Genomic DNA, 12017 nt, shown 5'->3' on the forward strand with positions numbered 1-12017 from the left:
CTGTCACTCAGCTGCGCTGACTGCCTGTCATCCCCCCCGCCACCCATGGACAGTAAGCGCCGCAGGGGGGTGGGGCTGTACGGCTTGTTGCCCACTCTTTCTCCAGGGCAGCACAGAAGACCCCCCGCTCCCTGTCACCAAGGGAGGGGGGAGTGTCCTTTGTGGGGGGTGGGGCTGGTCCACGAAGAGACCTGACCCGAGTCTTGGCCACTTTTCACCTGACGCCTGGGCCCCCACAGAGATCCCCAGCTGCTATCCCCTGCCCCATTCGCTGACACCCTCTCCTTCATTTCTCATGTCTCAGCCTCGCCATCCACCTAGGCACTCGAGCGAACATCTCGGTGTCGTCCTTGACCTCCATGCCCCCAGCACCCCTAGATCAACAGGCTGCCAAGAGCTTGTTGGCTCACCCACTGTGGCCCTGGGATGGGCCTCCCGTGATTCTCTCCGTGTCTCCCCCATCCCCACCCTTTCTCCCCACCAGAGGCTCCTCCCTGTCTAGTCAGCGTCCGGGGGGGCTTTACTAAGTCCCACCTGTGTGCCTGTGCTTGGGCAGTGGGCTCCACGCACGGGATTTGTTAAAGCAGATCTGGGCCTGGTCCTCTGACTGAGAGAACCCTCGCTTCCCTCCTCCCCACAGAATAAAGGTACGTGTGTGCTGGGCTGCTTCAGTCGTATTTGACTCTTTGTGACCCCATGGACTGTGGCCCGCCAGGTTCCCCTGTCCACAGGATTCTTCAGGCAAGAATACTGGAGTGCGTTGCCATGCCCTCCTCCAGGGGATCTTTCCTACCCAGGGATCGAACCCGCGTCTCTCACATCTCCAGCATTGGCAGGGAGGTTCTTTACCACTAGCACCACCTGGTAAACCCAGCCTAATGCCTCCCAGCCCTGCCGGCCTCCCCTCTGTCCAGCCTCTCTCCTCGCTGCTCCAAGGGGTCACAGCTCTGGAAGCTATTCTCTTTCCAGGGGAATTTGGTAATTTGACCCAGCCTGTCAATCCCGTTAGCAGGTGGGCAGCGGGCGTTGCTCTGTCCTCCCATCCTGCAGGGCTGGGTGCTGTTATGGCGCTTGGCAGTCAGTCAGTCAATATTGCTGAACTGAACTTGATAGGAGAAGCTGGGTGAGGGGGCGGGGGAGTGTGATTGGCCAAAAAAACAGATTTAAAATAGAAACATCAGTCTTCTTTTACCTTGGCTGAGAAGTAGCTTTTCTCTTTGTTTGCTTTATGGGGGAGAGGCTTATGGAAAATGCCAGGTCTCCAGAGAGGCGGCGGAGGAGGGGCAGACCCAGCCCAACAGGGTGGCCAGTAGGCACAGTAGCTATTTACGTTTAAAGCATTTATTTAGCACAGATTAAAAGCTCAGTTCCTCAGTAACATGGGCCACGCTGTAGGCCCTCGTCAGCCACACGTGGCTGCCATATTGAACACGACAGAGACTGTGGCATCTCCATCAGCACAGAAGTTCTCTGGGGAAGGGCTGGTCTGGGTTAATCTCCACACCAGATCCTCAGATCCCTTGTTCCTCCTGTGAGCCTTTATTGGGTGCCACTGAGCAGGCAGAATGTTGGGATTTCCAGCAGGAAGTGAGAGACCCCAGGCCTTTGGGGGAGTTTTGGTGTGTTCTGGAGAGTTTAAATGCAGGGGCCTTGGGACAGACTGTCCCAAGGACTCTAGTCCCCACACTCTTGGATCCCCCCTTGCTCTGCACAGGGAGCTGGGGGCCTTTAGGAGTACAGCGCCAGCTCCCGGCTCCAGCAGGACGGGGACGGATGACTGAGCGTGAGGGCCGTTGGTGGAATTTGGCCCCGTCCGGGCCGTCTCTCTCCCTTGTCTAGATCTCCTTCCACGCTGACCTGGAAGAACTCCCAAAGCAACAGGCCGGCCCAGGCTGTTCGCACCAGTAAACCCTGCAGCAGTCCCCAGGGCAGAGAGTAGCTGGATCGTATTTATTTAGGAACTGCCGAAACTTGAGGCACCATAAAAAGTGGAGAGAAGATTCCGGAGAGGAATGCGGCCGGCCCCAGGCCCGGAATTCGTCTTGCTCTGGGAGGCTGCAGGCGGCCAGACTGGGGCCGGCCCTGGAGGGTCTCGGCCGGCTGCCCGCTCTGCTGGCAGGTACGGTAGCCGTGACTGCAGGACGGTCAGTGGGAGGGGGTCGGAGGGATGGAGCTTCTTTATTTTTAACTCAGGAAAGCGCACTCCAGTGGTTGAGTCTGAGGATGAGCAGGAAATGAAGGGAGAAGTCTGTTTTTAAAGTGAGGGGTTGGCATCCCCCACGTTGTTGTTGTTTAGTTGCTCAGCCCACCAGGCTCCTCTGTCCGTGGATCTCCCAGGCAAGAATACTGGAGTGGATTGCCATTTCCTTCTCTAGGGCATTTCCCGACCCAGGGATAGAACCCGTGTCTCTTGCCCTGGCAGGCCGATTCTTTGCCACTGAGCCAGCAGGGAAGCCCTGTCTCTCATAGGTTGGAGGTAATTATGGAGGATTCTCAAAGAAGGTACCTGCTTGAGGGGTGGGGGAGGTGAGAGGTGGCAGGAAATCTGAGCCCAGAGTCTCAGAGAGTGTCCTTTCAGCTAGATTCCTCTCCTCCCACCTCTTCACAGGCCCCTCCCCAGAAGGGGCCCCAGGAACAAAGCTGTGTCCCTCTTGTGGACCCCCTTCCCAAGGCCTCTGCTGCTCACCTGTCAGAGTTACCTGAAGCGCCTGCCCCCTTTTCACGGCTGGGTCAGCCCAGGCCTCCTGGACTGTGTTGGAAGTTCAGGGCTTGCTGGCATCGCCTCTTACTCCTGTGTCCCCTCCAGCTGGGTGCAGGGGCTTCTTGGAAGGGGACTTAGCACTGTCCTCACAGATAAAGCAGTCCTCACTCTTCCTCCTTACCTGCCCTGGGCCCCTCTCTGATGATGGTGACGTCAAAAAGAAGGTGGCAGGGAGTATGCAGGTCACATGGGCAGGTCTGCAGAGGTCAAGGGTAGAGATACTGCCTTAAGAACTGTCTGGAAGGGGCTGCTGGGCAACCCCAGGATGTGGGCGGGCTCAGGCGGCTGGGAGCTGGGACTCTTTGACTGGCATAAGGGGAGGTCCCCAAAGCTGTGGCCTGGTCGGGGGAGGCCCTCCCTGGGACAGCAGGCGTCGGTCGACTTGGAGAAGTGCTGGTTTCAAACGCTGACCCCCTCACTGGGACTGCTCGCTGGTTTGCTGCGCTCATGTGCTTGGTGAATCTCAGGACAAAGGTTTTCATAACCACAGAGCTCCCTCCGTGTTCTGCTGGAGGGAGGAGTCACTTGGGGAGCCCTGACCTGGCCAGTCGCCCCCTGAGTGGCCGATGCTGGGGACGAGGCCAGGACTCAGTAAACGGTGGGGGTCGGCTGCCCCTTCTCCCCCGCCTGGCCTCACCCTGCCTCTGCGCCGGGCCTCTGCACGACTCGGCTCGTAACTAACACAGCCCTGTCGGAGCCAATCGGTGTTGCCAGGTTCAGTTTCAAATTATCCCCCCGCTTGGGCCAGCATGCTTGGCGTTTTAGGCATGACTCGGGACTGGACGTTGAGCCAGACTATGCCGGGGGAGGGGTGGAACTGAGGGTCAAAAGCTGTGTTCAGCAGCTGCACCGACCGCAGCAGCAAAATCCACGGCGTGTGCAACTGGCGCCTGCAGGAACTGGCCAGGTTACCCGAGGCCATGACTGCGCTCCTCGTCCTGGCCCAGCCATCCGCCCGCCACCCCTGCCAGCTGGCAAACCCGGGGAGATAGTGAAGGACAGAGGAGACTCCAAGGACTGGTTTGCCACCTCGTGGGGGCTTCCTGACCCTGCTCGCTGCAGTGGGGATTGGAGTCACACAGCCCCCTGTGGCATTAAAGGGGTTTCTTTTTTTTGGGAGGTTTCTTTTTAAATCTGTTTTCTGTAGTTCCTAAGTGTAGTGAGCATATAGTACATGTATAATCAGAAAAAATCAAAAATAGTTTTTTTCAAAATCGGTAAAGAGGTGAAGTAAGCACATCAAAAAACTCTCCACGATTCCCATTGTTCTAACTGAGTTGGTGGTTGGTTTATTCTAATGCGTTAGAGTGAAATATACTCACCAGAAAGCATTGCGCAGGGAGCCCTGGCTCTTTTTTCCGTCTGTGGTACCTGTTTGAGTCTCCTGTGGCTGCTGGAAATAACAAATTACCAGTAACTTGGGGGGCTGAAACCAGCAGAAATGTCTTCTCTCACAGTTCTGGAGGCCGGAAGCCTGAAACCCAGGTCTTAGCAAGGCCCAGGTCCCTCCAAAGACTCCAGGGGAGAAGCTATTTTTGTCTCTTTCAGCTGCTGGGGCTGCCGGCCTTTCTTGGCTTGTGGTTGCCTCCCTCTGGTTTTCAAGGCCAGCATCTTCGCATCTCTGTCTGCTCTGTCTGAGCATCCCCTTCTGTGTGTGTGGGTGTGTGAGAGATCCCCCTCTGCCCCCTTCTTGAACACACATGATGGCATTTAGTACCCCCCTTCCCACCAGTGGTTCAGAATAGTCTCCCATCTCAAGGTCCTTCACTTAATTGCACCTGCAATGACTCTTTCTGTTAACAAGTTCCCATGTACAGGTTCAGGGGATTAGGTTATGAGATCTTGCTGGGGGGGCATTATTCAGCCTACACGGTGCCCCCGAGATGCCCGAAACACCTCTCCTCACTGTGCAGGTGGCTGCCTTTGGAGCTGTCCTCCAGACTCTGCTGGGAGTTGCGATTTGGTGTCTCCTAGAAGGTGCTGGCCTCCACTCCCACGCCCAAGAAAATGCCCTTGCAACTTTGTTGTTCTTGCTGTTAGACTCTTTGCAAAGCCATGGACTGCAGCACGCCAGGCTCCTCTGTCCTTCACTGTCTTCCTGAGTTTGCGCAAATTCATGTCCATTGAGTTGGTGATGCCATCAAACCGTCTCATCCTCTGTCGTCCTCTTCTCCTTCCCTTGATACCTTGGAAACTGCATTTGGAATCCTGCCCTGGGCAGAGGGAGCTATCCGACAGAGAATGGTGTGTGGCCCTCTTCTGGTGACACATCGCTCGTGTGGCCGTGGGGCAGAGACCTCAAGCTGAGAGGCCACATTAGGGGAGGGGCCGGCAAATAATCAGACTGAGTGCATCATTTTGCTGTGGGGACCACAGCAAACCAAAAACAGGCAGTTTCATCTAAAGAGGGAAGCACTCTTCAATCCCGCCCCATGAGACCAGATAGGAGGGCTCATTTGGTGTGACTGTATGCCCTCCCTTTTCCAAGAGAAGAGGAAAATCTGCAGTTCTCAGTGAAATTGCCCAAGTGTTCAACATTGGCACGGATACAACAATTTCTTTAGGCAGGGTCAGGCAGGCAAACACAGCCTGTTTCTGTGTTCCTTGGGTGGAGGGCTGCCAGTTTGAACCCTTGAAGTGAATGAAACTTCAAGAGCAGAGGAGATGCCCCCAGCCCCAGCGCCCCCCAACCCCCGACCCCCAGCCCTCACTCTGACCTTGTGCTGCCCTTCCCCACCGCCCCTGAGTTGCCAGGTGAGCAGCCCCCCCGAGACCCGAGCAACAGCTGAGCCCCCAGCCAGGCCAGGCCCCTGTCCCCTCCTCCCAGAGAGGCGCTGAGTCTGGGGAATATGTGGTGAGGAACTGCGCGCCCTCCCAGGGGACGGCTGGAGACTCACTGACTCACAAGCGAGGGGTAGGAATCTTCCAGGAAGTCTCCTTCCCGCGCTCCCCTCTCGGCCGGGGCGGGACGGCCAGCTCCTCTGTCCCCTCCTCTGTCCCAGCAAGCTGACGGGACACCCGGGCGTCTGCAGGGGGGCACTTCTCCGGCTCATCCCCGGCAGGTGTTCCTGAACCTTCCCTGTGGCAGCGGGCCTGGGGTGCGACCACCCCTCCTTCCGGCCAGGCCGGGGCGGGGGCTCAGGGCCGGCGGAGGTGGAGGGGAGCCCAGGCGGGCAGGCAGGCAGGAACCAGGCTTTGCAAAGTCTCAAACCAGAGGAAATCGCAGCATCGCGGGCCGGGGGGCGGAATGAAAGACTCTGTGAGTCGCCAGGAATTTGACTCTGTGAGCTGGTTTCCAAGAGGCTAAGTTAAGCTTCTCCAAGTGGATATTAAAAAGGAGCAGCCAGACGAGAAGCCCCGGGCGGAGGGGCTGGAGGGGGTGGAGAGAAGGCGCCGGAAGCCACTCGCCGCCGCACCTCGGGAGCCACCGCACAAAGCCCCCGCCGGCTGGTCCTCGGCCCGGAGGACCCCGGGGACCGCGGGAGCCTTTCAAGGCCCACGTCCGGCCCGCACTCCCGCCTCTTCTTTTTATTTCTCTCCTTCGCTCCCTTTCCCCTCCCGGTTCCAAGAGACAATGCTACTTCAGTTTGGAGCACAAACATATGATCAGCACATGGAAATGTGGTAATTTGGATGCATTCGTGATTGCAACAGATTGAAGAAATTAGACCAGACAAAGAGTGTTTTTGGAGGAGGAGGAGGAGGAGGTAGAAAGAGGGAGGGCGACGGGGTGAGAAAGGGGAGGACGTCTCTGGAAAGGGGGACGCTGGGACTCCCGCCTGCTGCTAAATATATCCGTAATGATGGAGAGAGACCGGATCACAGGTAGGCAAGGGGCCCTCCTCCCCGCCCCGCGCTGCCCCTTCCCCTTAACTCGAAACTTTCTTTATGCTTCGGGACATAAGCACCAGGGGTCACTTCGGCTCATTTTTCCGGGCATATTTCTTTTCCTCTCTTCTGTTTTGAGATCCTGGGACATAATGTTCCATAATGTTCCAAAAGCGAAGCTTCGCTAAGTCTGGCTTTTATTTAAACTCCGCTCTCCCTTCCCTCACTATTTCTCTTTCATTTCCCAACGTGCCACTTTTGCATCTGAAGATGGCTGTGAATGCTGAGACTGTGGGCGCCGAAGTCCGGGAAAGGGTCGGGTGGGGGGACCCAATTCTGGCCCTGGGGTCCGGTCCGGCGGCACCGGGGCGCCGCTTGTGGTTGGTTTGTCCACCATGTGGTTTGTTTGTCCGCTGCTCGCCAAAGTCCGTCTTCAAGGCCGCCTTGGTCTCCTCCCTGAAATAGCATTTTGGTGCCTTCCTGGGAGTTGATTACAGGGCTGGGAGCTCCCAGTGCCCAGACAAGATGTGCAGATGCGTGTGTGTGTATGTGCGTGTGCGTGTGTGTGTGTGTGTGTATGCACACACACAGCGGACAGAACTCCTCCTACTCTGCCGGAAGCTTGGGGGAGTTGACCGAGGTGACCCCCACTTGTGGAGGTTGGCATCATCTGGGTCCTGTCCTCACCTGGGCACAATGAACAGGGAGGGTAGCAGTGAGCATCCCTGTTTGGATGGGACGTTTCAGAACAGAAAGACTGGCTCTGTGAGCTTTGCTCAGATTCTGGGGTAGAATCACTGATTAGAACATCTGAATGTCACGGGCGGGGGGGGGGCAAGGCGTGAGGGCAGACGGCTGGCTCTTGGGTTGGAGGGGGCTTCCAGGTCCCTGGAGTGGTCCCCGTACCCCACACAGCATGTGTTTTTGAGTTAAGGGGTCATGTTGGTAGCCCTGCACCAAGTGGGCTCAGCCCCGTCAGGACTGGGCAAGAACTGACAAGTGGAGAGAAGAGAGGCCGCCCCTCCTCAGTCACCCCAGTTAGAAGCCCCTGTTTCCCAGGTGGCCCTCCTGAGATCCTTCTCCCGGGCATGTGTCCTGGGCCAGCATCTGACGTCATCAGGAGTAATTCCCATTCATTCCCCAGCATTCTGCTTGCGGCGCACCCCTCGAGCCAGGCGCTGGGGTACACGGTGCAGGCTGAGACATCCTGGGCATCAGCGTCCTGGCTTCAGGTGCTCCGAGCCGGCCCCTGGGTGTCTCCACAGGTGTCACTGGACTGGTCTGCTGTTTGTCACTGCATGCGGTGTTGGGGGGAGGTGGGGACTCCCCAAGAAGCCCCAGGGGAGGAAGACGTCTCCATGGCTCCTCTGAAGGCAGCCCCTTGCCTGCTGCTCCAGGGGCTGGTCAGATCCCAGTTGGTGTCAGGGCGGATGGGGCGCCCATGGGCAGGGGAGCTGCTGACGGGCGGTGGGTGTGCGTGCGCACCCGTGCCGCCGGGCAGGCACTGACGGGCACCGTGACCGACCGCGGGGGCCGGGGCGGCCCCGCAGACCGCCAGAAGGCATGGCTGGTGGAACCGCACCTGACGTGTGTTTGAGCTCGGTGGCGTGGGCCGGCCGGGGTGGACGGGGCGGGGGCTAGGGTTCCCTGCTCTCAGCCTCAGCAGGGGCCGCTGGGTGCAGGACTTGGGACGATCGGCACTCTGCTGGCCTGGTTGGCCGGGGCCTGCCGCCCAGCCTTCACTTTCACGGATCACCAAGCCAAGGCCCAGCTGGGTGACAGACAGGCGACCAGTAAGCCAGAGCACAAGGGCTAGAAAGGGGTCTCTGGGGAGTCTGAAGTGGTGGCAACGTCTTGGAACCTCCCAGGCTGAGCAGACTCCAGGAGCTTTTTCAGGAACTGAATAAAGTCAGCTCTGTGCCTTTATAAAAGCCTCGCTGAGCACCACGCCCTCATGATGAGAAGTGGAACGGGGGCCTTCCCCTGGGCTACGCCTGAGGAAAAGTTGGGAATTCCTATGAAATCCTCATTTAGATGCATTTTCATCCAAAGACACTTGTTTCTTTCAAACCTTGGGTTAGAAACCTTGTTCCAGAAAAGGCAGGTCCCCAAGCTGTCCCCTCAAGCTCCTCAAGCCTGGTTGGACCTTGACCTTGGTCTTTAATTGTAACTCAGAGCTTCAGCCGTCCCCGGGGAAGCTAGCTCTACCCTGTTCCTGCTGGGACCTCGAGCAAGTCGCTCTGCAGCCCTAGGCTCCATTTTGTAACCTGTAAAGTGGGGGAGACGGAGCAGCAGGGCCCCGAGGCCTTGCTCCCCCAGCAGTGGGCTCTGAGCTGATTCTGGGGGTCTCCGTCTCCTGCGGGGCTGCCGCTCACGGTCCCAGCCCCTCTGGGACCCCATTAAGCAGTTGAGGTAGCTGCCTCCCTCCCCAACGGGCACACCAAGTCACGATGCCCAGCGTTTGTGGACAGAGGCCTGTTTGGCCAGACGCCTCACCCGCCAATTTCCAGAAGCGGCTGTTCCTGCTCATGGCCCGCTGGGCTGGCATTTAAGGAGGGTCTGGCTGACTCTTGGCCACTGCCCAGCAGCTGTCCAGGAGGGGTTGGTGGGGAGGGGGCTTGGGGCAGGTAGGGGCTGCCTCAGGAGACCTCAGGTCTCCATGCTCCGTCTCCTGGGAGCACCAACTCCTCCCGGGTTTGGGCCCCGGGGGCCCCGGGTCCTCTGCAGCAGCCACGCCGCCTCCAGCCCCCTCGAGACTGCAGCCGTGCCCTGGGAAGATGCCGGAGGGCTTGTCAGCAGGCCGGGATGAGTCACCGAGCAGTGACTGGCCGCTGAGACACTGGCCGCTCCTTCCAGCCAAGGGTCGGCGTTTTTTCCCTTGTTCTGGACTGGCTTTGTGGCTTTTACAAATCAAGCAGTTTTATCTTGTTCCAAGCGCTTGTGTTTCAGCAGGGAGAATCTCCAGGAAGGGAACTTTCCACTGGGGCGGGGAGGTGGGGCGGGGGGGCGGTGACTTAGCTCAGCTGGGCCTCAGGGAGGCTGGGAATGGCTGCGTGGTGAGCTGTCGGCAGAGAATGTAGACGTTTCTCTGCTTGGTCATGAAGGCTGGTCTGGGGGGCGGGGAGGGCCGGGTCTCATTGTCACTGGATGACTGTCCCTGGCTCACCCAGGAGGAGTGAGCTGGTTCTCTGACTTGCTCAGGCGGTCCTGTGTCATGGCCGTGGGGCGGGCAGGGGTCTGGACAGCCTCCCATCATGGGAAGCATGCTTTGGGCCTTGCTCTGATGGCCCCTCTTGTCTCTGGGTCCCTGGGCACTTCATACCCTTGACTCGCTGTGGTCATCAGTGTCCTGGACCCACGTTGCCAGAGCTTGATTACCCTAGTTCAATTCCTAGATCGAAAAGATCCGCTAGAGAAGGGATAGGCTACCCACTCCAGTATTCTTGGGCTTCCCTGGTGACTCAGCTGGTAAAGAATGTGCCTGCAATTTGTGGGAGACCTGTGTTCAATCCCTGGGTTGGGAAGATGCCTTGGAGAAAGGAAAGGCTACCCACTCCAGTATCCAGTAGGGGTATCCAGTACCACTTGGTTTCCTAGGGCTGGTGTAACCAAGTACCACCACCTGGGGAGCTTGCAGTGATGGCAGTGGATCCTCTCCCAGCCCTGGAGGCCAGAAGTCCGAAGTCGATGTGTTGGAGGGTTGGTTCCTTCAGGATGCCCTGAGACAGCATCCTCTCCGTGAGTCTCCTGGCTTCTGGTGGTGACTGGTGCTCCTTGGCATCCTTGGCTGCTGGATGCTCACTCCAGTCTTTGCCTCTGTTGTCACACAGCCTTCTGTGTCTCAGATCTCCCTCTGCTTCTCTCTTATAAGGACACTTGTTCCTGGATTTAGGGCCTACTACAGTAATCCATTGGGACTTCCCAGATGGCTCAGTGGTAAAGAATCTGCCTGCCAGTGCTGGAGATGCAGGAGATGTGGGTTTGATCTCTGGGAAAAGGCCATTTCCTTCCTGGAGGAGGAAATGGCAACCCATTCCAGTATTCTTGCTGGGAAATCCTGTGGGCAGAGGAGCCTAGCGAACTATACTCCGTGGAGTCACAAAGAGTCAGACAGGACTGAGGGACTGAGCACTCATATAATCCAGCATGACCAAAACTCCAGATCATTATCCTAATGACATCAGCAAGACCCTTTTCTCCAAATAGGACCATGTCCACAGATTCCAGGTGAACATGAGTTTTGAGGCCACCATTCAACCCACGCCAGTCATCATACGTCCTGGATGCACAGGATAATTCCATATCCTAAGATCCCTCGAAGTCCCTGAGTCTGGCTGCAAGCCTTTGCCATTGGGTCCCCTACCCCTGGTGTGGTGTGGGAAGCCCAGCCCCATGAGAATTCCAGAAGCCTGCCTGCCTCACTTCCAGGCACCTTCCTGCTGGGAGCTGCCTCGTGTCCCCTGCTGGTGGGGTGAGGCCTGGGGCAGGCTCTGGGGACAGAGTGGACCTGGGACAGTGTGATACCTGGGTCAGCCTGCCGGATGAGGTCGCTTTCACATGGTGCTTTGTAATGCTTTTTCTTTGCGCCCCAAATAGGTCTGTCCAAAACCTTTCTTGATTAGAGCATTTATTTCAGTGTAAAGTCCTACTAAGGAATGGCATGCCCATCACATTGTTACACAATAACGAACCGCCTTCAATAACAATGTAGCGTGAGATTGGGACTGACCACTTCTGTGGTCGCTGTAGTCTTTCTGTAGTATAAGCATCTCGGGTGCCCAGGGCTCTGGACTCATTTAAAACAAATTGTGGTAAAATGTACATAATATAAAATGTACCTTTTTAAAAAAGATTTATTATAGTTGGTTTACAATGTTGTATTCATTTCCGGTGTACGGCAAAGTGAATCAGTTATACATATAATCTACTCTCTTTTAGATTCTTTTCCCAAGTAGGTCATGACAGAGTAGTTTTTAAAATAATTTTTATTTTAGTTAATTAATTAATTTGACTTCTCTAAGTCTTAGTTGCAGCATGTGGGATCTTTCATCTTCATTGCGACATTCGGGATCTTAAAACATCATGGGCAGTCTAACCTGGTCTCCCTGACCAGGGGTTGAACTGGGCCCCCTGCATTGGAAGTATGGAACCTTAGCCCCTGAAATCCCATTACAGAGTATTGAGTAGAGTTCTGGGCGCTAAGTTCCTGGTCCTTATTAATTATCTATTATATATGTGTGTGTGTATGTCAACCCCATTCTCCTAGTTTATCCACCCCCACCTTTATTCCCTGATAATCATAGTTTGTTTTCTATATCTGTGACTCTATTTCTGTTTTGTACCTAAGGGCATTTGCTCCCTTTTTTTTAGGACTTCCCTGGTGGCTCAGTGGCAAAGAATCTTGCCTGCCAATGCAGGAGATGTGAGT

At 56.5% G+C, this 12017-nt stretch overlaps 1 protein-coding gene and 1 long non-coding RNA gene across 5 annotated transcripts in view; one reads left to right on the top strand and one right to left on the bottom strand.

Moving 5' to 3' along the window:
- The window catches only part of SEPTIN9 (septin 9), a 177046-nt gene that overhangs the window by 22074 nt on the left and 142955 nt on the right, over positions 1-12017 (top strand). The window contains exon 1 of one of the 3 annotated variants that reach the window (XM_043462012.1): positions 5680-6586. The exons of the other annotated variants lie outside the window; for them this stretch is intronic. Within the exon in view, the coding sequence (XP_043317947.1) occupies positions 6562-6586 (25 nt within the window). The 5' untranslated portion in view covers positions 5680-6561. Of the gene's footprint in view, positions 1-5679; positions 6587-12017 lie in introns of those variants that run through there. 3 annotated transcript variants of the gene reach the window in all.
- Positions 1326-5805, bottom strand: LOC122437291. Of its 2 annotated transcripts, none has more exons than XR_006268211.1 (4): positions 5667-5805; positions 4084-4154; positions 2687-2958; positions 1326-2217 (listed from the first exon to the last, which is right to left on the bottom strand). It is a non-coding gene; the product is annotated as an uncharacterized LOC122437291 (long non-coding RNA). The 2 variants fall into 2 exon arrangements; XR_006268210.1 differs by having other exon boundaries at positions 5659-5796.

This window comes from Cervus canadensis, chromosome 1 (assembly GCF_019320065.1).
Source record: "Cervus canadensis isolate Bull #8, Minnesota chromosome 1, ASM1932006v1, whole genome shotgun sequence".
NCBI classification, from domain to species: domain Eukaryota; kingdom Metazoa; phylum Chordata; class Mammalia; order Artiodactyla; family Cervidae; genus Cervus; species Cervus canadensis.